The sequence below is a fragment of the Ochotona princeps genome, chromosome 8 (genome assembly GCF_030435755.1).
Source record: "Ochotona princeps isolate mOchPri1 chromosome 8, mOchPri1.hap1, whole genome shotgun sequence".
In the NCBI taxonomy this organism is placed as follows: domain Eukaryota; kingdom Metazoa; phylum Chordata; class Mammalia; order Lagomorpha; family Ochotonidae; genus Ochotona; species Ochotona princeps.
This window is the reverse complement of record NC_080839.1, coordinates 13,052,415-13,079,765: the sequence shown is the minus strand read 5'-3', so window position 1 is coordinate 13,079,765 and position 27,351 is coordinate 13,052,415. Positions and strand designations below refer to the sequence as shown.

At 50.7% G+C, this 27,351-nt stretch overlaps 1 protein-coding gene across 6 annotated transcripts in view; it reads right to left on the bottom strand.

Moving 5' to 3' along the window:
- Positions 1-462: 462 nt before the first annotated feature.
- Positions 463-27,351, bottom strand: part of BCL2L11 (BCL2 like 11) — a 44,692-nt gene continuing 17,803 nt past the window's right edge. For all 6 annotated transcript variants that reach the window (XM_058667614.1, XM_058667613.1, XM_012928577.2 and 3 more), the window contains 2 exons: positions 15,842-15,951; positions 463-3,639 (listed from right to left, as the gene is read on the bottom strand). In XM_058667614.1, the coding sequence (XP_058523597.1) occupies positions 3,541-3,639; positions 15,842-15,951 (209 nt within the window). In that variant the 3' untranslated portion in view covers positions 463-3,540. The remainder of the gene's footprint in view (positions 3,640-15,841; positions 15,952-27,351) is intronic.

Sequence of the window (27,351 nt, the reverse complement as noted above, 5' to 3'; positions counted from 1 at the left end):
TCCCCAAACCCAGTGGGACCCTCCCCCCTCCCAGAGCCATGTAGTCACAGGGGATGGAGAAGGGCCAGGAGCGCTTGGACCTGAAGCAGCAGGATTGCACGGTTGGGGGACAGCAGACGCCTGCGCAGTCGGCTCCTGGAGACACACAGCACACATGGCAAAGCACAGGCAGCCATGGTCAGCTCCTTACACCCCGCCGCCCAGGGCTTGTTGGCAGCCACCCAAGCCTCCGTCCACTGTGGCTGGCCCTCACCCCTGTAACCTTCCCCAGCACCTCCAGGGGTGGCACATTTGCATTTTCTCCACACAGAGCTGTCAGGGGTGAAAGCTTGATGGGAAAATCCCCTATGCTGATAATACATTACTTTTCTTTTTTTTTTTCAAGCTGTGCTCTGGAGTTAGCAAATTGTGCTTTGATGAGAAGCTAGCTGGCTTGTCTGAAACAAACAGAAAGTTGCTGGGCATTTCTCGAAGCGGAATTTGGTAGCCAGCAGGATTTGTGTTTACCTCATTGGCATCTACATACAAGCGAAGGGCAGGAGAGTCCAAGAACTGAAACCTATTGGACCGTTCACAGCAGGGACCCAAGCTGCAGGGCCGGTCGCCACCCCACACCTGGAGGGGGAAGGCAGTCCGTGGAGTAGCAGGGGGCCTAGGAGGGGACAGGGATGTCTACACGTTCAAGAACCTAAGACATTAAATAAGCAGAAAATAAATATACAATGTTTCTACAAGTTACAGCATTATGAAACAGTAGGACACATTACACAGAAAAAAAAGAAATCTACAAATATTTACAGTCCTTGATTCTAAAAAGTTTAGAAAAACAGTGATTTTTTTTTTTCGTTACTCATTGATAATGTACAAAATTTTACAAGAAAGGTAAAGGAAACACAATTGCACACGAACATCTGGCTCAGTTGGTAAGTAAAAAAATCTGAATTCCTAAGCTAATAAATAGTCAAAATATATACAATATTAAGAAGGGAAAAGAGAAGAAAATTGTATTCCATTGCATTTTTTTCTCTCCAAATCACAAGATGGTCTTAAAAAATGTTTTCATAATTCCCCATCCTAATCCCTCCCCCCTACTAAAAATTCTTAAATCAACTTTTTCTGGGAAGGAAATCTAGAATCCCTTATGAAGTCCCTGTGTGTGTGTGTGTGTGTGTGTGTGTGTGTGTTTATTGCATCTTGGTGCAAAGTCACAGGACACTTTTTACAAGCCTCACACGAGGAGAGGTTGTCAAGGCACAAAACCCGCTTTATGTATCCAAAAAGGGATTTTTTTTTTATAAAAATTAAAAAACCAACAACAGCAACAAAAGCTAAAAGAGGCCTAGCCAGGAAAGATACTGTGTCTCTTGAGAGGCATTGAGACAGAGACGGGGGCGGGGGCCCCTTGCCAAGCCCCACAGTCCACAGCCCACTCCTTAATACTTGTACAACCTGGGGAGCCGCACACTGCCCAGCCAGCCTGGAGCCTGGGTGGGGCTGGCGGGGAGAGGGTGCTGCTGGGCTGAAGGAAGCATGCACTTGCAGCATACACTCACAGTGGCCACCAGAGCCTCCAGCACCTGTTAGCAGGTGCTCCGGCTGGAGGAGGGGGAGTCACGCAGCTGAAGGGAGAGAGTAAAGTGCTCCAGTCACAGACTGGCACGTGGGTAAGGAGATCCGGGGATGGAACAGGGTGGGGATTGGGAGGGGGAGTCCAGAACCAAGTACATCTTTGGTGTGTGACGCCCAGCAGATCTGCAGCTGCAATTCTGCAACCATAGGCTGTGTGTGTGACCCCATGAGTAACCTCAGAACACATCAAGAAACAACTGGTGCTTGCACATGGCTTCTGAAACTCCCAAACTCCAGGGATGCTTCTGGGGAAAGGAAAATAAAATTTAAAAAAAAAAGCATTTTGGAATCAAAAAATCATCTCTATCTAAAAGAAAAAAGTATACAGGCTGTACATACATACACATATATTTATAAAACTGTGACAACACAAGGGAATGGATTTCTTTCCCTCAATTTAATAAGAATGTAAAAATACCAGTCCACCACTGGGCAAAAGCCAATGCAGTCGTTGTTGGCACAGCTGATTCCTTTCGTGCCGGTCTTTGGAAAAGTTATTTCATGATTGACACAAGTCAGAGGTGCAACACATCCTCCTAGTCTTTCCCTGCTCCCTGGCCTGTCTCTTGGGTCTCCCTGGTTGTTGGTCTGTCTGGCTTTAGAATGACTAACTCACGTGAGGGTGCTCTGTGCACTGCCTTTCCAGGGGACAGGCCCCCAGATGGAATATCTCCCACAGAGTGGAGATAGAAGGGGCTGACCTCAGAGGAGTAGAGAAAGAGTTCAGGCTCCCACCCGCTGGGGAGAGTGGAAAATTTAGCCTGGATTTCCAAGTAGACCGACATGAGCTAGGGTAGACAGTTAGGCATCACAGGCCAGGCAGCCTGGGTTGGACGTAAACCCTTGATACCTCCCTCTCAGCTCCTGGCTGAGGGTCAGAAGGGTACCCACCTGAATGCCTGGGGCTGCTGCTGAGCCTGCACCTGTGGCAGTGGGAAAGCCAACAGTGCCCAAGGCCCTGATCCTGGGTCAGCTGTTGCCATGGTTCTTGGTTTTTCAACAATCTCCCGATGCTATGCCCATCAAGACTAAATGAAAACCAGCCCCAATGACCACCTGGCGAGCCAGGTACTGGACAGATGGCCTGAGCTGCGTACGACACGCACAGGCGTTAACTCATGCTGTGCCTCAGTTCCTCCTGATCATGGGGAGGCTCCGGATCAAGATGTGCCCAAGTACAGCTGGCCCAGAGGGGCATCCTGGAAGAAGACCGTGTAAAACCTGCAAGCATGGTCAGAAGGCTTGCCAGGGTGCCACTGCATTCAAGAGGTAAACAGATATTTACAAAACAGGAGTGGCTCATCAATCAACAGCAGGCCCTCTGCCACTTCCATCCGTCCCAGTCCCTACAAATTCTTTAGGTATTAACAATAATTACAAAAAAAAAAAAATCAAAGCGGAAATGGCAAGGAAGGGAAGGGGACCTGTCAGACCTTGCTCAGCTTAACAATTCTGTACAGTAATCTCTAAAAATAAACTAAGGCAGCTGTATACATTAGCTGGCTCAGTTTCCACTGCAGGTTTACAGAATCCTCTGAGTAGGCAATAGGTTCTTAAAATTTTAGTACAAAAATTATTCATGAGTTGGTTACAAAGTTTCCATTTCCTTTTTTGAAAAACCTGTTCTTATTAAAGGAGGTGGAAAAAAACTCACACAGCGCATGTAAACACCATTCTTGCATAAAATCCTGCTCCAAAGAACCACGATTTGTACATTAAGAAAAATCAAAACAAAAGCAGTCAGCCCTCATTTACATTCACAACACGTCTCCATCAGCTCTTCCACTGGGCGAGCGGGGAAGTCAAGATCATGTTCCCCACAGCGTCCTCCTGCGCCTGCTCCCTGGCTGGCAGGCAGCAAGAGCCAGGGCTGGGCCCAGGCGGTCACAGCTCGGCTCTACACAGGCCCCGTCAGTGCATCCTCCACACCAGGCGGACGATGTAACGTAACAGTCGCAAGATCACCATTTGGGGCTGTTCTTCCACTGCTTGGTAATTATGCAAAAGTACCTGAAACAACAAAAGCACAGCTTTTAAGGTTCTCACTAGTTATCAGGATGGGGTAGAAGGGGGTGTTCACACTTAGTGAGAGAACCAGCTACCTCATGCTCCTGGTCTCTTAGATACAGCACCATGTCACTGAAGCATCAGCCACTCTGAGAGCTGTCTAAAGGAATTCCTCTCTACAGGGAAGATTTCGCTACATAAAGCAGAGGCATACACCATCTCTCTCTCTCCTTTTTAAAGGTTTATTTATTTATTTGAAAGGCAGAATGACAGAAACAGAGAGACCCAGATTTTCCATCCACTGCTTCACTCCCCAGATGGCTGTACCAAGTCAAGGTCAGCCAAAGTGAGGAGTTTTGGCCGGGTTTCCCATGTGGGTGGCAGGCACTTGGGTCATCTGCTGCTGCCTCCCCTGGTGCGTCAGCAGGAAGCTGGATTACTAGCAGAGCACTGGGGAGTCCCATGAGGGCAGAGAGCATCACAGCAGCAGCTTAGCCCACTGCTGCACCCTGCCTCCCTCCCCTCACCTTTCTGGTTTCCTCCTTTTTCAAACTGAGAAATAAAACAGCAATCAGACAGTTTCTGGAAAAACGGAAGAGAATCCTTAGTCCTCAGGACTCCAGAGGGCACACACACACGTGCTACGGAGGAGCTACAAACCCCAGAGACGCAGCTGGTATCCTGTAAAGACTGCTCTGTGTGTGTGTGTGTGTGTGTGTTGTGGAATGGATAGGGACACAGCAGGACCTTGAAAGATCTCACTACCCAAGCCTCTTATGGGTGACCAGTTAACACTTACTGCAACCCAAGAGGCTTCAAAATCTTGGGTCTTACAGAGCTCCAACCCACAAGTTGAGTATCACTTCATGGGTGCAGGGCAACAGAATAAAATGATACCGGAACACACGGCCTCAAGATCTTGAGCTACACCCCCCTTCCCAGTTGGGGTCTGAAATCCCTGCCACTTGCTTCCTGAATGATTAATCCACACACCCAACCACACTGCGTGGCTGTCAGCTGCCCACAGCTTCCCCGAAGCTGCTGTGTGCTCATGCCATGGCGAGAACCACCATGCAGCAGGATGGACAGCCACCCCTTCCCCGACCCCAGAGGTCACCCGCAGCCACCAGCTGCAGGGGTTGCGTCCCTCTCCGCCCTGTCTATATGGCTCTCCAGGGCCTGCCCAACCACCACCACCACCATGGTCTTGGGATGGTGATAAGCCCAGGACCTTTGACCTGCTCCTTCCATAACTCGAGGGCAGGAAACGGGCTTTCTGTGCGTGATCCCTGCAGTGGTGTGCTGGGTAACCACAGTCCGCGATTTTTATCTACTTTACACACAAGATTGCTTTGTTTTGATTTAACTTTCAGAATTACTTTGCTCCTTCTGTGTGTGTGAGAATAATTTAGGGGAAGGTTAATTTTAGTGTAGACGAACACTAATGGGTTGAAAGAAGGCTTATTCAAACTAAAACCACAGCTTACTAAGACGAAGAATGCGCGTGCTGCCACAGGCTAAGTTACCGAGCCAGGCCGGGAAGTCGCAGGGTGAGCCAGTGGCATCACCATTTGTGGTGTGGGCAGAGGATGGCATCAACAATGGGGACGCAGCAGGAGGAGGGTGGCTGTGATGCAGGCTGAGAAGGGTGACTCTGTTGCCCTGAGGCAAGGCTGGCAATGGCAGCAGACCAGGCCTGGCTGACCAGAAGCTGTGTCGAGCCACAGCTGGCATCCGCTGTCATGGTGGGATGGTCCACACCTTCAAAGAGGTGAACAGGTGCTGTTGGACAGCATTCAGCGGAGGAAGCCATGACTGCTGATTCCATCACACCAGCCCCACACGCCTTCACAGCTGGCACTGCATTGCTGCGGGCTGGCAGCAGTATCCGGTCCACGGCACCTGCTTCACAGCTGGCACTGCATTGCTGCGGGCTGGCAGCAGTATCCGGTCCACGGCACCTGCTTCACTGTCTTCTCCTACATGCGGTTGCACACACGTTTACCGGGTGCACAGCTTGGGTCTAGTGATGACAACGGGGAGGTGGCCCCGCACTGGGTGAGGACGCAGGACCAGGACCTGGCACTTGGCATCGCCTGTGTTCAAGCCCTGGCAGAGTTCCCTGCCTGCTCTGCTTTCTGCCATTTAGCTCCTAGAGCAGGGCCTTCAGGGCAAGGGGTTAGGAGAGAACTCAAGGCAATTGTACAAAGCCCTCTGGGGCACAGGGCATTGAAGAAAGATCAAAGTAAGTGTGTACCAGTGCTCTGCGGCCACAGTAGTGTGTCCAGGGTAGAACTGTTTCAGAGGAGTGCTCAGTTAAACCCAGCCAAGGGTGAGGTCAACTGCTCCCTGGCCATGCACTGCAACTTGCTGTGGGCATGGTCTTGGGGACATGAAATACAGGGTTAGCAAGATGACAGAAGCCTGCATGAACAAGCAGTGGACGCAAAGTGGGCTATAACGCTTGAACCTCCTGTTGCTCCTTGCAGCCCCACCTCCTCCTGAGATGCTGTGATGCTGTGACGCTGAAACAGGGCATTCTTAACCCCACGAGCTCAGAATGGTACTGTGATTGGAGGTGGGGTCTTTGACAAGGTGATCCAAGGTGTTCATGTAGGAGCATACAGAGGTGAGATGCGCACCTGCAGGTGCCCTGTGCACACCTGGCTCCCAGAGCATTGGAAGCCTGTGCAGCCATGGTGGATGGATGCCACCTTTCACTCATGCTATCATTTCTGGCCCTTCGGGCTCTAAGCAAAAGCAACACCTCTCAGGGTCAGGTAACGCTGCAAAGTCTAAGTTACAAAAGGACTCTGGAAAGATGCATTGCCATCACTATGTGGTGAGGGTGGTTCCACTATGGAACCACACCTGCTCCACAGTGCACACAAGCCACCTGACCACAGGCTGGGGAGGGAGAGGGAAGACCGCCCCGCCCTCTCCACGGCTCCATAGAGCCTGGGGTAATTGACTTTTATGGCCATCCCGCAGGACCCTACTGACCCCTGAGACATGCACAGCCTCTTGTCTACCTCCAGGAACCAGTTCCCCAACAGTCCTTGTGGGAAAGGGCACCCGCCAGCACCTCAGCAGGGGCCTGCTCTCAAGACATAGGTCTGTGTACCCAGAAGGCCAGCCCAAGATAATCAACAAGATAATGCAGTAAAGACAATGCAGAGGTAAATAAACAATGAGAGAGAGAGAGAGAGAGAGAGAGAGAGAGAGAGAGAGAGAGAGAGGAGAGGAGAGAGGCAGGTAGGGGTGCTGCGCAGAGTTAACCCCTCTGGTGAGCCTGTAGCAAGAAGACCAGGATTCGGAGCAAAGAAGGGAGAACAGATGCTTCAGGGCAGGCAGTTGACCCGAGATACACTTTTCATGTATGTGGAGTATTGATTTCTTATAATAAGCCAGACGCACAGCAATGTTTCCCTCTTACAGACAGGGATACAACTCTGCAGAGATGGTCGGAGCCTTGGGGACAGTGCTGCCAGCATTCACACAGGGGCTTCCTAAATAGCTCCCAAGATGATTCGGGTTTATGTGAGTGGCAGGTACTATGGGAATGGCCTCAAGCAGGCTGATGCTGACCTACCAAGGACTGGTGCAGTCAGAGAGCGAGTGACACTTGGTGCAGGATAGCAGTGTGGACACTCAGACCTTCTGTTCTGAGACACGGCAGGGGCTAGGTGGGGAAGGGGTGGGAGAGGAGGGACTGAAAAGGCCACCAAGACATCACCTAGCCTGTGTAATGCTGGGAATCCTCTACTTAACACTTGGAACAATCCAGCAAGTATCAGGAAGTTCAGTTACTCTTTAAGGCCAAAGCAACCACAGCCAGCAGCCATATTGTCTTGCTAGGCCCAAGCAAGCAGGTGTTGGGGAAACAAGAGGTGGTGGACCAGGCACGTACAGACAGACAGACCATAGCTGTGGATTCAGCTTCTGGAGCAATGAGCCTGTGTGTTGGAAAGCTGCCCAAGACACCCCAAGGGCTCGGGCACAGAGGAGGCACCCACTGCTACTGCTTAGCCAAAGGACTTGGCACACAACCTGGGATCCAGCACGGTCTCCCCGGGTTGGCTGACAACTGGCAAATCAGACCAAGGGGCGCACAACTGGTTTGAGGCTGCAAGGCTGGAGGCAGGATAATTGGGAGCCCATACTGCCCACACACACAACAGCTAACAGACAGTCGTTGGCAAGACTGAGGTAGCCTGGAAGCTCAGAGTAGGCTCTGGGGACAGCAGCGGCTCTCCACATCACGGTGCTGGGGAAGGGCCTCATACATCCTGCCTGGGGCTGCAGAGAAGATTCAGGCTGTGCAGTGAGCACTGGGGCCCCAAGGGCTTTCCGACAATGCAGCCAAGACTTCAGTGCAGGCCCAGTGGGCCACAGTCTTGGGTATAAACCACAGAGGTGTGCACTGTACAGTAAAGGTTTAAGGTCACAAGTGACACCAGGGAAGCACATACAGCCACAGGTAAGGTAAGGAGCACGCACGAGGCAGTCTTCAAAGCCTTTACTGGCTGAGGTCCCTTCCAAGAGAAACCAGACAGCACCCCTGGGATTTTAACTTGCCCAAAACTTGTCTCCTACGGAAGTTCAACACTGAATGCCTGAGAAGTCTTGAACATCAACAGCAGCAGATGGATCCTTAAGTAAGTCCTAGCCTGGAACGGGAGGCTGATTCTGGGCTGTGAGACCAGGAAGGAGACAGAGTGAAATCTCTTCTTTCAGCTCACTCGACCTCCATGTGGGTGCAGCGTGTTCTCCCAGGGGCGGTCATGCTCACAGTTAAAGGTGGCTGGGGCAGATGGGGCAAGAAGCTCTGCCCTGCGATTGTGATGTAAGCCTGCTTATTCTCTGGCAGACACAAACAATGTGTATTTCAAATACACCTGTATATGTGTATTCCTGAGGCAAAATTTGTGTGTGGATAGCAGAGTGCTTCAAAAGTTTGTGAAAAGCTGGAATTAAAAGAGAAGTTTATTGTGGCGCAAAAGCACAGGAAGTCTGTACATGCTATTTTCTTAGTAAGCTTTGTGTGAACATTTTGAAGACCCCATGTGCACACATATCCATGGCAACCAAGCGAGAGGTCAGCCGAAGGCCTGGCATGTGACAAACAGATGTGAGCTCTGCAGGCAGACGGGGCCTCCGTCCACTGTCAGCTCACAGAACCAGTCGCGTGATCCCAACACTGATTTGAGGTCAGCTGCTGCCGCCGTGGCCGCCAGTGTCGGACCACGCTGCCTAACACCAGTTCACTTTCTTTCCACCACCAAGGTGACGGAGGCATTTGCATAGCTGCTATCTAACAGCTTTGATATCCCCACAGCTGATGAAAGGCTGCCCAGAGAGCACCAGCTCCTTCAGGCAGCAGCAGTGGGTGTCCCTCCCTACCTCAGAGCTGGGAGAGAGCTGTCGGCCACTGCTGGGAGAGGCTGACACACACCTGCCATGTGCGGTCCCTGGCTGTATCGGTTCTTTGCCCCAATTGGCCACAAGGACCAGCTTCCAGAGGTCCACCTTCAAAGTGTGCCACTGTCCTCTTGGGGTCAACGTCAAGGACACAAGATATTCTCACATCGCTATTAGACGAAGGGCTGGCTTGTGAACCACCATGCAACGCCTAGCCTCAGGAAAAAAAATGCTAAATGAGACATAACACGCTTTAACCACAGCTCCAACCCCGCTGCTCTGGTTCAGCTGGTAGAACTCTAGCGAAGGGTGATGCAAGAGGTTTCTTGTTTTCGTACGACTGCATAAGGGCCACAGCTTGCTTTGGGTGCATCCTCATTTCCTCCTCAAGAGATTTCAAAAAACCCCCATCTGATCTCCCTGAAGTCCCCTCCCGGCAGGTGCATGTCCTAATGGTTACATGTGAATGGCCCTCAGCCCTGCGACAGCAGGTGCAGCACCTGCCCAGCCGGATGGAGCCCTCCCAGGCACACTTGGTGTGACTCAACACAAGGGCATCTAGCTGAGCCCACCCAGCCGTGTAAACACGCCCCAGTGCCCCAGTCCTTCAGCCACAGCCAGGCCGGCACAGCATGCATCAACAAGGCTCGGAACATGCTTGGGAAAAAAGCAGTTCCAGGGTATTTGAAGTGTGACTCTTTAAAGAATTCATTTATTTGTCTGAAAGGCAGAGTAACAGAGAAAGAGAGAGATTTTTCCATCTGCTGGTTCACTTCCCAAAAGGCCACTCAGCTGGAACTGAGCCAGTCTGAAGCCAAGACTAGGAAGCTTCATCCAGGTCTCCCAGATGGGTGCACAGACCCAAGCATTTGAACCATCTTCCACTGCCTTCCCAGGTCATCAGCAGGGAGTTGGACTGGAAGTGGAATAGCTGGACTTGAACCAGCACCCAAACAGGATGGCTTACGCATCACACACTGGCCAGCTCCTTAAGCCCTTAAGTGTGGCTCTTCAGCAGAGTTGGAAGACCAGAAGAGGAACACTTCAATGATGGTTCAGAGTGAGAGAAAGCAGAACAATGGTGACAAGAGATGGGTAGATTTTCTAGCTCCATCTTTAAAGGTTCTCATTTGATCCTTCCTATACCCCTAGGGGTGTGGACAAAAAACAAGGTCTCCTAAGTTTTATCCTGGTAGTGCCAGGATTCAAGATCTGGTTCCCCAAGTCCCCAGGCTTCTTGGTGAGATTCGTCTCCCCATGAATTCACACTTTGGCCTCAACAAGTTACAGACAGCGCTTAGGGAACCGGCAATCCGATGAAGATCAAGTGCATACAGATGCAAGGGGAGAACCCAAAGTGCCCTACCTTCCAGGGGGATGCCAACATTGTGGCTGAAAGCCGGGCATGGACAGCTCCTAACGCAGACACCCCCAGCCCCCGGGACCTCCTCCAACTCCCTACTCCAGGAAACCCCACCCCTGAGGAGTACTGGGCACTGAAGCCACTCCCAGGACTGGTTTTGTCAAGGCAGCGGCTGCTTTGCAAAGTTTAGGGCAACTCAGCAATGTTACAAATCCTAAATCTACAGAGGTTCAATATTTTCTAGGCAGAGTTTTCATGATTCCTTTCACAGCAATACAGAGCTTCATTTCGCTAAATGCCAACACTCAACTCACAAAGGCCCCCAAAGGAGGCTGTGTTGAGAACATGCACCTCTGAGTTTACTAAGCAAACTGCAGGGTAGACTTCTCCCCTTGCAGCCAGTCTACAGGGAAAACAACATCCTTTAACAAAACCAACGGCCCTCAGCACAGAAGACCCGTGGGTTCTGCAAGAGAGAGCTCAGACTGTTTATATGCAGTCCAGGAAAGGGCTAATGCACCAACACTTCAACCAGAACTTGCATTTCATCAAAACCAGTCTGCGGGGCCACCTCTTCCGCTCCTGTTTGACGCACGGGGGGCTACACTTTGGTCTACAACACACATCAATCCACTCATGCCTGCACATGCCCTGGATGGAGTAGCGGTGTGGAGCGTAAACATACTGATGCGTTGTGTTTCCTATGATCGAACAACAAATGGCTTCCCATTCAGTCCTTCCCACATCCAGAGGATCCACAGGGGTTGGGAGTGCTTCACACCCATGGCTGTCCACAGCCAGAGCATTTCCCGAGCCAGTGTGAGCCCAGAGCAGACCTCTTGTGCACAGAATAAGGAAGGCTGGACAGTCTGCTTGGGAAGCTCTCTAGTAGCCCAGAGGGTCTATGGCCCCAGCTTCAGACCTAGCAGTGGGGCATGGACCCCAAGAGCCACACTTCAAAGCCATGAGAGGCTCAGTGCGCCCCTTTCAGCCAAGGCCCCAGCCCACAGTCCAGAACCCTGCCCAAGAGGCCACCATGCTTCCAGGACTCACATCCTCTGCTGCAGGCTACTTCTGGCAGGTGTACTGCTACATGAAGGCTTGAGTCAAGCCTGAGACTCGGCCATCCTGTGTTCAGGAGACTTTGATTCAAGGTTGTCCTGCATGACACAGCCAAACACAAGTTGCTGGCCTCCTTCACTGGCTCTACACTGAAGTCTCAGCTTCTCTGTGAGCCTCCCCCTGCAAGAGCAGCGGCGCACCTGTGCCACCCACAAGAGTTCTGCTCCTGCCTGCAAGGCCCCCAGGCTTCGTCTCACTGCACATTCCGCAAGTGCCTGGGCTACAGCAAATCCAGGGAAGTGTAAGTCCCAAATGTATACCGGAAACAACACCTGACAACCCACTGTGTGGAAGAGGAATGCAGGCGGAGAAAGGTGAGCTCTTTCTCCGTCCCAGGCTCTCTGCTTCTACTGAGTATGGAAAAGCTCAAACAGTACAGTGGGATTTGCCACCTGGGACCCATGGCGGTGTCACCAGGGTGGGAATGACTGGCTGTGCCACAAATGCCAGACTCGAATCTGAGTGCATGGAAACCTCGCGCAAACCAAATTCAGGGAGTCTGCGAGTCTGCCCTGACCCTCCCATACCCATCAGTGGTCACAGAAAGCAAAGATCAGAGAATAGGTCCAGAGAAATGAAGCCTACAGTGTGATGCATCTAAATTCAAGGCATGATCCTTGCACAAGAATTTAGTTGCTTCTCAGAAGGGAGCTGGCTTCAGGGAGGTCCACAGGACAGGCAAGGGAACTGTTAACTCTCCATCTCCAAGCGTCAGTGCCACAGCAGTTACCTAAGAGTGCATTCTCCTTCTTGGGTCTGCAACTCGATCAATAACTTATACAGCCATCCTTGAATATCACTGGGGGGCTGGCTGCAGGACTCCCCCAAAGACACGAAATCCTCAGAGCAGTCAAGCTCCTTATACACAGCAGGACAGTATTTCCAAGGACCTATACAAGTCCCCTAAGCTTGAGTCACCTCTACATGACTCACAATACCTAAGCCAACGTAAATGCTCTATAAATAGTAGCTGTGCTGTATCACACAGGGAATAACACGAAGGGCCTGCAAACATGAAGTATGAGGCAATCCTTTCTCTGTATTTTCAATACTCTTGGTTGAACCCAAGGACGTGGAAACTATATTCAGAAAGCACTCAGGCAAACATAGCCAGAGGATGACAGTGGGGACTCAAAGGGGACAGAAAAGAGGTATGGGCATAATCCTGGTAACACGGACATCAGTCTGAAATGAGATCCAAACAAAAGTTACCAAAAGCCAGTGTGACCTAGAGACCCAGGCACAGAAGGGCTGGTTCATTCACCCAGTCTTGGGGTGGTAAGGGAAGGCGACATGTCCTGGCTTGGCACACACTTGCACCTTTCTCATCTCAGTCTGGAGATTCAACCTCCAGCCCCATCTCACCCTTCAGTGGACTGAACCACCTACATGGCACTTCCTCTAGTTCTCTAATGGGGAATTATCCTGACAAGCATCACAAGGCTCACGCCAACAGAAGACCCACATTAAGGTCGGAGAATTGGGCAAACAAAGGCACTGGAGTTTCTCAAAGGCTGAAATTCCATCCCAAGCCAGGGCATGGCAGCACAGCAGCTCGCCAGCAATCATCCAAGTTCATTATTTTCCATGACAGCATTCCCACCCTGGATGTTTAACAACTGCCTATGGGTGAGACGATGTCTAATCCAACAGCTATCATGACAGACCCCAGCAGCTCTCCATGTTGCTTTTCAGTCTGTGATTTTATAGAGAGCGCATATAATCTGGAGGATACCAGCTGGTCCTTGCTTCCTTTGGTTACTTCTGGCCACATTTTCACACCACATTATTATTTAAGATAGGCACGGAAAGCCCACAGTCATGAAATCTTGCAAACGGTTCCAGGAGGCCAACTTCCACTTCTGCCTACAGCACGGCAGCAATGGCTTCATTTCACATGAGCAAACGGCCGTGACCATCTAGCCAGGTGCTCACACGTGCAACTGGGAATGAGACTGGGAGTAGAGGGAGGCAGGTTTCACCCTGTCAGTTGATGTCCTCTTGGCCTTGTGTGATGATCTGGGGCTCATGTGCATGTGACATGAACTTGACAGATTGCCAGGGGGAAAGCCAGGTGGCTAGAATGCATGGCAAAGCTCCATACTACCCTCAGCCATGTCTCATCAATGACCACTTGGCTTATGGCCCCAGGTCTGTGTGGGCAGGCCCGTGGGAAAGTTTGGTGACATCACCCACTGTCTTTGGTGATTTAAAGAGACATGGTAACCAGCTTGCTTAGACGCATGCGTCTCAGCAGCCAGCAGTTCCAACGGAATGCTGGAGGGAACACAGGCACCCCTGGCCTAGCACTACTGCTCTGCCCTCAGGGCCAGCCCCTTTAGTGAGGCTGGGGCAGAGGATGGGCCCAGCATGAGGGTGACACCTCCCTGCCCCATAGACATGCCCAGCCATCCTCTGGCAGGGACCACATTCCTCCAGTGCAGCGTGAGGATCAACTTCCTGCACATATCATAGTCTCACCTCGTAACAGCTCTTCCTGGTCCAGTAGGAGACAGCCAGACCCAGGCACAACACACAGGAACAAGCCACCGGACAAGCCCAGGCATAGGAGCTGGTGCTGTTGGTGGTGTGGGGAGGCGGATGGGAACTAACATTAGTGTCAAGCTACAGAATCCATCAGGTCATCAGGACTGACCGAGAGGAATTTATGTTCTGGCATCCAGTCTGTGGCAGGTGGAGGTACAGGTGCACACAGCAGCCCACTCACTACTAAAGCGCAGAACCAGGCACACATCCCACCCCACACTCAGGGAGATGGGAGCACTGCATGAGGAGGGTTTTCAGGAAGCTCCAGATTCCCTTGCAGGAACTCTGCTCTGAAGACATGAGTCTACTGCCCAGTCATAGGCGACCATCTGCAAACATCTCCACATGAGGCTGGGAGGATCCAGAGCCACTCCTGAGTGACATCCATTCACTTGGCAACACCGGCTGAAGAAGGCAACACTGAGAGAGGAGAGAGACCCTGGGGCATCCTGGATGCACTCTCCTTCCTCCATGAGGCAAAGGAAAGTTCAAAAAAAATCTCTAAGGGGCCAGCGTTGTGGCACAGTGTGCTAATGAACTAGCCGTGATGCTGGCATCCTGGACAAGCACTGATTCAAGTCTAACCAGCCCCCTGCTAAGGTGCTGGAAAAGCAGCAGAAAGTAGCCCAAGTGCTTGGACCGCCCTGCCACCCACGTAGGGGAATCAGAAAGATGAAGCCTCCTGACTTCAGCCTGGCTCGACCCCAGTCCCTGTCGTCAGTGGCTATTTGGGGAATGAATCAATGGATGCAAGATTTCTCTCTCCTCTCTAGAACTCTGCCTCTCAGGGAAGTACACATTGTAACAAAAATCGTTATGAGTTACCTACATAAAACAATAATGTTCACAAAAAGACAGCCGGAAAGCAAGTGGCATAATCTGAATGATACGCAGTCAAAAAGAATGATGTGCAACACATCTTCTATAAACTAAGACTCAGGTCTCTTCCCATCGGATACATCAACAGAGGTCTGCACAGTGCTTCAAAGTGGGAGGCCTAATCACAGCCACATCTCGAGCCACATCTGCAGAAGGAATCTACCAAGGGGCGAGTCCCCATGTTCCGAACCACCTCTCCCCTCGCTTAAAAACACCCCCATGGTGTAAAAAGGCATTCAAGGGGCCACACATATTCCTCCAACCAAAAGAATAAACAAAAGATAACACTGTTTCCTGAGAGGAGGATACAGGGCTACATTTTAAAATATCCAGAACACACCTGTTAATTGGCAGCCAGCTATCCTTACTCGAACGTTTTCATGCTCCAAATTACAAACTATTAGTTGGCAGAATCTTAATGTGTTTCGAGAAACAAATGTGCAGGGGACCAAAGGACACCCAGCTGTCTGCCCCATGAACCTTTTTGTGGCAGGGTGCCCTGGAAATGAGCATAGGTACTGCTGCTTGGCACTCAGAGATGGGCAAGTGAAAAGTGGTTTTCATTGTGGCCCACAGATGGACAACTATGTTAATAATATGTAGGCGGGACAATTTCAAAGCCTACAGAGGAATCTCCACTTTACAACTTTGAGACTGTGCTTATTAGAGACTCTCTGACCACATGGCCTGCATGGGACAAGTCTGCCATCACTTGTATTTGGCCCTAGGACAGATGCAGAAGGGCCCAAGGCAGGCCATGGAGGGTTGACCCTTATTGCAGAATTAGCATGATGCTATGATTTCCTGTTCTGCTGTAGCACAGTAAGGTGGGACGGGGTGGGAAGAGGAAGAGGTAAGAAAAAAGGCCGTTACCCTGCGTGGGTAATACGCGTTAAACTCGTCTCCAATACGCCGCAACTCCTGCGCGATCCACATCTCCGGCCGCATGTCTGCAGGTTCAGCCTGAGACTGCCTCATGGAAGCTGCAGCAGAACAAACAGAAGAGAAGTCACACAGTGCTCTCTGGGCCCCTGAGTGAGACCCGAGGTGCCAGGCCCAGGCCTGCCTCTGCCACCATGCACTGAAGCAAACAGCAGTGGGGCCAGCCACACCACCTTGGGGCAACAAGCAGGGCCACATAGTAATTCCTCTTTCCCAGACAGGCAGCAACCTGGCCCTTACGCTCATGCATGCACACGCGTGCGCGCGCACACACACACACACACACACACACACACACACAAGGTGCTCAGTGAAATAACTGCTTTGCAAGTTGATTACAAGGTAGAAAACACCCCTCATCTGGGAATGTGAGATGATAAAGTTATCCCAGGGAAAACAAAAGCAAGTGAGAGCTTGAAAAACCTGGGCGAGGTGCTTTTTTTTTTTTTTTTTTAAAGGCAGAGTTAAACAGATCTATCATCCACTGGTTCACTCCCCAAACAGCCAGGGCTGGGCTAGGAACCTGGAACTCCATCTAGGTCTTCCATGTGGGTGCAGGGGTTCCTTGGGCTCCATCTTCTGCTGCTTTCCCAGGAGCCTTAGCAGGGAGCTGGTTCAGCAGTGGAGCAGCCGGTAATCGAGCCAGCGTGCTTGTGGGATGCTGGTGTCAAAGGGGCAGTTCCGGCTGCCTGAACTTGTTTCCATGTGGGAAAGGTTACGTGGCACAAGCAACTGTCGCAAGGCTACACAGCACCATAAGTGCATGGCCACTCCTGGGGCTGAAGGAGCGGCTGAAGATGGGAGTGGGTCTGCAAACGGGCCCAGGGGAGAGGCAACGTTCAGGGTCTGACAGCCAAGCAGAAGAAAGGGGGCATTTTCCCTGTCCTTCACCTGTCACTGACAGGAACACCCAGGGCAGCCTCTCCTCTGCTGGTGAAATCCTGAACAGCCAGAGATGAGGGAGAATCAGAATGTGCATCCACAGGAAGTGCCACCCCAGGCACTGGGACACCTCTAGGCAATCTGATCCAGGAACACCGGGGTACAGTGAAAGCAAGGTGGTGCTGGGACTTGAGTCATGTGCGTGTTGGCGACTTACTGTGTGACTGCGCACACTGCACTCACGGTGCCTTCCCCACAGGCACACAGGCCAACACCTGTGACGCACAGATTTCATGCAGACACTGAACAGAGATTCTTCTCTGGATTTTTACGGAAGTTCAATAAGCCTGATGCTGACTCATGGCTCTGAGAGAGTCCTGCGAAGTGGACACCTGGAAGTGGTCTCGCCAATTTTCTCAACTCCTGGCTCATTCTCTCTGTGCTCAGATAGCCCACTCCCCTGGTCCCAAGTGAGTTGAATGTTAACTCCACGAAGACAGGGGGAACAGAGTGGCACGCAGAGAGTCAAGAGCCGGCAGGTGTCTCAGGTCGGGGTGCAGTGCAGGGATCCCCTCCAGTGTGAGAGAGGGAGGGTAAACTGCTGGAGGCACCCCCAGGGTGCACCTTTGGGAGGCCAGGCCTGACTCCTGAGTGCACACCTGCTCACACAGACACGGACTCTGGCTGCACTCCTGCTACACCAGCATTCCCAGTGTAAGTCTGTGGAAGCCTAGGGAAATGACTCCAGCAGCAGGAAACAAAATTTCAGAGTAGCAGCAATGCCAGATGATGATGATAGTGACGATGGCATAGCTCATGTCTGTGCTCTAAAGTTGCCGCCCTATCACAGATACCAAATTATAACTTTTTTTCAAACTACCAGCAAGCAAGCCTTCTTTAGCTTAGAAGCTTTTAAACTTCCTGTTGATTTTGTTTTGTGGCTTTTCACTGGGGAGGGGGGGTGTATATAGTGACTGTGTAGTGGAGATTGCCATGTCCAGATGAGAGGGTACGATGCAGTGTGCTTCTCTACTTCTGGATCAAGGATCAACTGCCAGGGGAAATGTTGGATGTGTCTTGACTCTCTGCCATTGTCCAATGATGGACTTATGACTGTTTATGAAGAACCACACTGTTGTAATGATATGGGTGAACTCAGTGAAGGGGGAGGGTTTAGGGGAAGGGGAAGGGGAAATCCCAGAGCCTATGAAACTGTATCATAAAATTATAATAATTTTAAAAATGAGAAAAAAATTTTAAAAAGCCTCATTCTGAAGGAAGACATTGCCTGAGTGCCTATTGCATAAGGGTCTCGGGCAATCCTGCTGAAGGTATGTGGGGACATGAAGCAGGGGACGTGCAGGTGAACGGGCTGGCCTACAGACACACTTAGGTGTTGCTTCCTGTCTCCTTACATCTACTGCAGGGGGAATTCTGCCTTCAAGCTGGGAGGCAGGAAGGAGAAAAAGAACCTGGGAATACAGATCGCAAGGCTTATGGAGTGGCAGGAATGGATCAAAACTGCTGGTCAAGTGACACCATGTTCCATAAATCAAGATGCGCAGTGAATCAATTACCACGCATGCCCATAGGGCCACGTGTAGTTCTAGGAGGTTGTGTGGGTCCAGCAAGCAAGCAGGCCACCCAAGCCTGGCATTTGGGGATTCCCGTTCACTCTTTTTTAAATTTTTGCTTAAAGATTTATTTTTATTGGAAAGGCAGATATACAGAAAAGGAGAGACAGATCTTCCATTTGCTGATTCATTTCGCAAGTGGTTGCAACAGTCGGAGCTGAGCAGATCAGAAGCCTGGAGCCTCTTCAGGGTCTCCCACACAAGTACAGGGTCCCAAGGCTTTGGGCCATCTTCTGCTACTTTCCCAGGCCACAAGCAGGATGCTGGATGGAAAATCGAGCAGCCAGGACACGGACCAGCGCCCATATGGGATGCTGATACTGCAAAGCAGAGGCTTGCTGGTTGAGCTATTGCAGTGGCCCCTCCTGTTCACCCTTGTATATTTAGTGCTGAGTTTCTAGAAAACAAGGCTCACCAGGACAATTCGGGTCCCTCCAAGCACAGAGCCCAGCCGGCTCCCTTGCAGCCCATAAGTGAAGCCTGCTGAATCCCACCCGACACCTGAAGTGTGTGCAGTTCAGAGGGCTCAGACTGACTCAGGTGTCCGCTGGTTGGCACCTAGAAACCAAGCCAGGGCAGGAAGTCAGCTCCTCAAAACCAGTACCCAGCGGGCACAGGGACCCAGTCCATGGCTACAAGGGAGCCCTGGGGGGCCAATGCAACGTCTACTCATAGATAACTGTCCTGCTCTCTCTGGGGGAAGAAGATAAGCAGAAGGCCTGTTTCTTCTAGGGAAAGAGAAACTCCAGAGCTGTTAGCGCAAATCAATGCGAAGATGGAAAAGGATCTGGGAGGTCTGGCCAGGAGATAGGGGAATGGGTGTGGCTGGGAACCCAGCAGGCGACCCCCACCTGCTCTGGGTGACTTCTGAGAACATTTATGGGTTTAGGAGAGACACACTGGTTACGGGGAATGGTTTGGGGCAGGTTCAGCACACCTTAGTGGCAATAACTATTAGTTAGTAAGCAAGCTGGCAACAAATATTTAGGTGCAGGCCAGAAACTTGTCAGGGAAGAACACTGCGTGAAGCAACTCAACCCATGCTGCCCCCATTCATGTGCTGAGAAGCAAACACAGCTCTTAGTTCCGGAATCCTCAAACCCAAGATGAATGGCCGGTGTTCTTGCTAAGAGAGCTGGCTGAGAACTACGGAGTAACATCAGGTTCTCAAGTAAGGACATGGGGGATAAGCACACAACTGCAGATCCTGTGATAGGTGTCCTATTCCTGGATTTCCAAAGCTGCACTGTGCAACATAAATTTCACGACTATTTACCAGGTGACACAACACCTCTGAGGGCCATGGGAAGCTTTCCGTGAGCCCCCTCCCCAGTTGCATGTTCAGCTGTGTTCTCTCGCCATGCCAGAACAGTCCAGAACCCCACAGCAGCACAGGGCAGAGCCAGGAGGTTTGATTCCTTTTCCCACATAATTCTGTTGAATTCTGAGCATAGCACAAGGCTGGTAAAGGGATCCAGGGGTATGGTCTTCCGAGTGTATACCTGGAGCCTGGGGGACTCTCAGAAGGCTGGCAACACCTGCCACACCATCCCTTGTTTTCCTCACCCAACAGGTGGCATCCAAGGACACTTCTAGTCCACAACAAAGATGACTGTCAGCCACACGCATGGTTTGAGCCCAAACTGCTCCACTTCCCTCCCAGCTCTCTGCTAACATACCTGGGAAAGAGTGGCCAAAGGGACCCCTGTACCACGTAGGAGACCTGGATGGAGTTCCTAACTCCTGGCTTCAGACTGGCCATCTCAGCCATTTGGGAAATGAACCAGCAAGTGGGAAGATCTGTCTTTCCTTCTGTTAACTGCCTTTCCAATAAATTAAGGAATTCTTTAAAGAAACTAATGCTCTTCCTGTTAAGTGGGAAGATGACATTTTTCACTTAGCAATTTTAAGTGAACAGCAACAATTCTTCAAAGGGGTATTTCTAATGAGGTGCCTATTTTGTTTCCCCTTGCTGGAAAATGCAGTCTCAGCATTTCAGAAAGGGCAGCCCTCCATGCTCCTGGCACAGCAACCTCTTCAGCTCTCCTGGGAGCTGGACCTACCACGGAGGCACCGCTCTCCCCAGCACCAGACCAAGCCACTCGGCTGAATGCCTATAACCAACACGTTGGACACAGCCAATTGTGCACGATGGAGCCAACTGAAGTGCAAGAGGTCGGTTGAATTTTCATCAAAATTCTTAGAAAATTATTGCTCTGTAACTTGTAGATTCAGGGTGCACACAGGCAGTTGGGCTGCCACTGGGATGCCCAACCCCCCTAGGCCTGACTCAGTTTCCAGTCCATCTTCCTGCTAATGCCAGTGCACCTGGGCTGCTGCAACTGAAGGCTCAAGTATTCAGGTTCCTGACACTCACATGGGAGGACTGGGATGGAATTTCTCACTTCAGCCTAGTCTAGCCCTGGCTGGTGTGAATCTGCAGATGGAAGATCTCGCTCTACCTCTTTGCCGTCACTCTACCTTTCAAGCTAAATAAATCCAGAGCCTGCTATTCATGTTGTTTTTTCTGGAAAGTGTCACAAAGTATCAATGAACCCATTTAGCTACATGGGTGGAGGTGAGGGGAGCAGAGGCAGAGCGCCAAAGGGCTCTAAAGAGCTCGCGACTCTAACATGAAAAAGTAAGAGTGACTCAAAGATGCACATCACTTCATTAACAAACTCTCTGGTTCAGCCACAGAACTACCTTCCAACTCATACAGGGATTTTAAATCTTAAAAGCTCAGCAATTGAACAAACAAATTAATACCGTGGTTAAGTGGTTGATAGTGAAATCAGGCTGGGGCTTTCACAAAGAACTTTCTACAGCACCGCCAGCCGGGGCGGGGGAAATAAGAGCCGGAGGTTGCCAATTCATAATGAGGCTGACAGCAGTCAAGCTCGACCCTCTGATGGCTTCTGCAGCCCCCGCGCAGCAGCAGGTGTTCAAAGGAACTGAAATCACATCATGACACTCGCTGCCTCTCTTCCTGAACCCACAGGGCTGTGTGGTCACGTCTGAGGACGCAGGCACGCGTGCTGCAGGGTGAGAGGCACGCCGCACGAGCACTGGAGCCTGCAGTCACCATGGCTGAGCAGGGCTGGCCTGGTGCGCACTTCAGTTGGTCGGAGCTCCTGCCTGTATGGCCACAAGGGTGTCAGGAGCAGCGCCTGCAACCAAGCAACCATTTTCCGGCACGTGTCCCCCTTACTGCTGTCAGATGCTCAGATACATACTGGAGCAGAACTTGGATGACGTGCTGAAGGCCGTCAGTGTGGAAGAAGGTTCTGAATCAACCCCCAGAGCTGTGAGAGGATTTCTTGGTCTCAAAAGGACACCTAGGGCTGAAGAGGCGGCTGTGCAAAGACACCGCTCTGCATGTTCAGCACAGTGAGCGTGGAGATCACCTGTGGGACCAGGACTGAAAGAAGGTCCCTCCTCCTGGGTGTCTTTACCCCCTAAAAGGGATTCTAACTTTGCTCCCAAAGCCCTAAGCAAGCCTGCAAAAATCTCCACTGTTGAAGCAGCACCGGAAGAGATTCTCCAAAAAACACCAAGTAAAAACAACTTAAAAAAAAAAAAAGTTGAGTTGAGGTACCACCTTGTCCAGGGGTGGGGGACCCTTTTCAAGAGTGCAAACTATTTGAATTCCATAGTTCTTAACTCACAAAATAAACTCTCAACTATCTTCCCAAAACACCTGTTTCAACTCAGCGTGCTCCACAGCTCAAGTAGGAAGGGAGCACCTGGTTTGTTTGCCTAAGTTCCCTTGAGAAACTCGCCTGGCAAGGATCACTCCCCATTAGCCACGGGCAATCAGGGGTCGCCATGTCCAGTAAGCTTCCCTGCACCGAGTGCTACCAGCCCACACGGCTTGCAGAAATAAAACAATCCAGAAAACAATTTCTCTCTCTCTCTCTTTAGAAAGTTTGGGGAAAAATGGAATTAAAAGATAAGTTAGTTTTGGTGCAATAGATCTTGAAACCCTACATGGTTTTTCATAATATGTATTTTTGGTAATTTTTCTCCCCCATCCATCACAGGTTTACCACCCAGATACCTGCAAAAGCTGAGAGCTGAGACCACCCATCAGGTGTCTCATTGCAAGTACCAGAGCCACTGCTGGTACTTGGTACCAGAGCCATCACTTATCACTGGTACTTGGCACTACAGCCATCACTAGTACTCGGTATTAGAGCCATCGCTGGTACTTGGCATTAGAGTCATCACTAGCACTTGGTACTAGAGCCACTGCCCGTGCCAGCTCAGAGACTGCACTGGGGGGAACCCAGAGAGACAGCTGCAGCACTGCAGTGTGGGGTGAGAGTGCCTCAATGGGGGCCTCTTAATCCCTGGCTCAGTGTCCGGCTCTTCATGAACTTTAGTTGGAAAGCATTTTAATTATCTGACAAACAGAAGATGGAAGAGTACCTGTGTGGGAGGGAGGAATGGAAGGGAGATTAGAGGGGAGAGAGGAATCGGAGGAGGAGGGATAGGTGGAAGCGGGGAGGGGAGCGGAGGAGGCCTCATCCTTTCGTTCACTCACCAAATGCCCAAAACGGTGCATGGGGGTAGCAAGGACTGCCCCCAAGAACGGGGAACTCACTCCACATTACCCATCCGGGTGGTGGGAAGTTGAAGCCAACTGAACCCTGACACTCATACACAGCAGGATGTGGGTGTCTTAAAGGGCACCCTACCCTCAATACCCAACACCTACCCAGTCTTTCATGAACTTTTGGATGACCCTTCCCTAGGCATAAATTTTGAAGCATTTCATACCAAACAGCTCCACTCTACAGTTACTTTTTGGGGTCCCCTTGTATGTCTGTATGTATATATACACACATATATGTATATATACACATATGCATACATACGTACATACATATATGTGTGTATATCTATATCTATTTATACATATATCCTCATATATATAGATAGATATGCATTCCCCGAAGTTCTCACTTCATCACTGTATTAGTCAATTCCACAGAACCCCTGGGGGAGAGCAAAGCTACAAGAAACCCTAGAACCATCCTGGCCATTAGCACTTAGATTCCTCCACCTCGCTCCTTGTCAAGGCTAGGACGGTTCAGCAGAGTCAAGGCCAGGCAGCTACAGAAATTCAAGGCAGAGCTGTCCCAACTGCCGCTCGGCTCAAACAGCAACCTCAGACAGGACTGTCAGATGAAGCTGGCGCTTCCAAAGCTGCTCTCTCAAGGAGCATGCCCGCTGCTTCAATGTGGCCTTGAATTGTAGAGTCAAAACAAGGTGCTGTCCTCAATTTCCCTTCTCTCTGGAAAATGCCAGCAAAGCAGGGCTACCAACCAGAACCCAAGGCTGCAAATCTGTCAATGTGAGACCTCCCCCTGCCACCAGTGTTTCCTGTCATCAAATACACATCTAAGAGTATTACCATTACAGAGCGGTGGTTGCTCACTCAGTTCTTATTCCCATCTTGTAATCTGGCTACCCATCACCTGAGATGTCCCCAGCCTGTGACTGACTACTAGAAGCTGGGCTCATGTAGCAGAGCCCACAGGTAGATGTACCCAGACCCTGAGCTGTGATGCCAGCATCTTCTTAGGCACAGTGGAAGCCCCGCACGCATCTGGCACCAGCCAGGGTACCTGCTCCGGTCTCCCGAGTCAGGTGCATGTTGTCTCAGGCCACTGCTGCTCCCAAGTTCATCACAGAGAATGGAAAGACTCCCTCCTAACTCCACCCTGGTCCTGACTCCACCCTACCTGGGACTAAACAGAGAATCTCCAGCCCCCCTCAGTCACCAGCCCTCTTTTTATCAATGACGATGCCACCACATACCCCCAACCTGATCTTTTTTTTTTTTAAAGATTTATTTATTTTTATTGCAAAGTCAGATATACAGAGAGAGGAGGAGAGACAGAGAGGAAGATCTTCCGTCCGATGATTCACTCCCCAAGTGAGCCGCAACGGGCCGGTGCACGCCGATCCGATGCCGGGAACCAGGAACCTCTTCCGGGTCTCCCACGCGGGTGCAGGGTCCCAATGCATTGGGCCGTCCTCGACTGCTTTCCCAGGCCATAAGCAAGGAGCTGGATGGGAAGTGGAGCTGCCAGGATTAGAACCTGCACCCATATAGGATTCCAGGGCTTTCAAGGCGAGGACTTTAGCCGCTAGGCCACACCGCCGGGCCCCCGACCTGATCTTAAATTGGTTCCTTCCATGTGCCCTAGCAGCCTCCTTCCCCTCACCCCAGTCACCATTCTGATGTCCCCTTGGCGCTCCCCAGTCTGCTGTCCTGCATAGCATGAGTGGTGCTGGACATAGCACAGCCAACTGAGGCCGGGTACAGGACACCCCATCTGCCCCTACATCTCTCTGCAAGGATCCTAGTGCCACAAGGTCTCCGGGCAGGTTCACCTCCCCGCTACAGCCTTGCCTCTATTGCAGAGGGCTGACAGGATGTGATGACACTGTCTTATTTTTGAAAATGACTCCTAAATCCAGTATGGTCTCCACAGAAAGGGCGCTGAATGTGTTTTAGGAAGAAGATGCAAGCTCCACAGCCCTTCTGCTGATAGGCTAAACAACTTCTTATGCCAATGACTCCCTACCCCAATTCCAAGGAGGCCCTTTTAGAGACTCCTTAACTTTATAAAATTCATACATGCTCATTCACCTAAGACCACTCCTTAGCAATAAGGTGTTTGGAGAGAGACCTGAAGCTGCTGGCTTTCAGTAACTACCCATTATTTATGGCCAATAAAAATTCTGACCCTGGGGTGCAGTTGGGGAGGAAGGAGACTTTCAACTACAAATAAAAAATTTTCTAACTACCGCGTCCGTGTGGCTTCCTCTATAGCCTTTAACGCCAGCAGCAGGAAACAGGTGGCAAACATCTTTTTTCCTCCATTCACATCAAGGTCTCAGACACAACCGTGAAGTCCAAGACACGTGTCCGAACCAAGAGCAAAGCTGGAACCCTGAAAAGCTACATCTGGAACCAATATTTTACAATCAGACAGAGAAAAAAAAAAAAAGCATACACCGGTCTAACACTTAATGACTTACCTACAAAGCGAGATCGTCATGAGCCCAGATACTCGGTTATTTACAACACATCGAGAGGAGGAGATATAATGAAAGCTTAAACAGACACACGGGCAGCTGCCTCTTATTTTGAATAAAAAGATAAAAAAGGAGGAAAAAAAAAAAAAACCTTTCCACATCCATTCCAGACACTGTTTTGCATAATCACAAAGCTGCGACTGCATTCAGACAATTAACAGCTTACATCTTTGTCCTTCAGAACTCATGTCTGTCTGTCCCTGTCGGGGATCTTTTAAACTCCTCCAAACACCTGTGTATCGAGAGAGAGAACACGGGCAAACCTGAGCCCCATGGCCACCCATGGAAATGCTAGGAAAACCAAGCAGTGCCTTGTAAACACCAACACCCAAAGGGTTCACGTGGTGTCGCCAGAAACGGCACGCTGACCATTCGTGCGAAGGGCAACTCCAAGGGACAACCCAAAACCCTGTCTACAAACCATAAAGTGTTCTATAAATAAACTGTGCCACGCTCCTCCGACAGAAGACGTACTGAGTCACAGGAGGAAGAATTGGCATTGAGTCCTCCCAACCCAAGTGGGAGCCTAATGCCAAAAGGCTATCTCGGTCTGGAGGTGTGGAAGGTCTCTCATCCCATCAGGTTCGCATGTTCTTCCTTCTTCCCCTGATGCACTTAGTCCTCCCTGGGGAAACCTGACTACTGACCCCACGCTTGTCCCTAGAGAGTCTACACACTGGGCAAAATGCCCTGGCCATCCAGGTACTTAGAAGCCCAGGCAGCCCCCACTGAGGTTGTGCTTTTGAGTAAGACCAGGACACTAGTCCCCAGCCAGAATGAGGAACTTGCTAGCCAGGTTGTCAGGTTCGGAGGATGGATCCAGACAGGACAGTGTCAGAACCAGCTATCAGAAAAGAGGCACAGCGGGAACACAAGCATAGCTAGCACCTTAGCACGCTGTATGTGTCACACTCATTCCCAGAGAGCAGACAGCCCTGAGCTTCCAAAGTCCAGTAGTACAAACAGCCAAGGAGCTGCTGGCTGGCACACAGCATGGGAGTAGGTGCCACCCCATTCTCTCTAAGTAACCCACGAAGTCTTCCTGTTACCCACCTGAGCCCTTTTTGCAGGCTGGTGAGTTGGATTTATGCTCAAACACAGTAAAGCTGAGTTCACTTTCTTACATAAACTATCACACTCTACCTCCAGAATTCTTCTCTCAACTAAGAAATTGCTTGAGAGATCAGAAAATACACACACCAACAACAAATCCTTCTTTGGTCTTTCCTTATTTAGCACACTGAATCTATGGAGAAACAGCTCGAGAAAACCTCAGGTTTGTGGCCAGTCTTTTGGGCACTGTGTTAAGCCACCACTAGTAACACTAGCATTCACCATCAGAGCACCGGTTCAAGTCCTGGCTGACTTACTTTCAATCCAGCTCTGTGCCAACCCACCTGGGAAAGAGGCCCCAGTGCTGGACTTCTGGTATCACCAGGGGAGACCTGGATGGAGTTCCAGGCTTCTGGCTTCAACCAGCCCCAGCTATCACAGCCTTTGGGGGCAGTGAACAAGCAGACAGAAGATCTCTCTCTCCCACTTCCTCTCCCTGCCACTCTGCCTTTCAAATAAACAACATCAAAATTGCTTCTTTCAAAGAAAGAAATCATCAAGTCTGGTTCATCTCGAATACCTTCCTACTTACACGTTCACATAGCACCTACAGCTGGCTTCTTTTTAAAAACTCTCATTCACTCATGAGGTCTCCTATAAATTGCTTCTGCTGGAATGTTCTAGAAACTAAAATGAGACACAAGCTCTGGCTCAGAAACGGGGGAGGCCCCATGGTAATTTGGGAGGGCTGAGACTCTG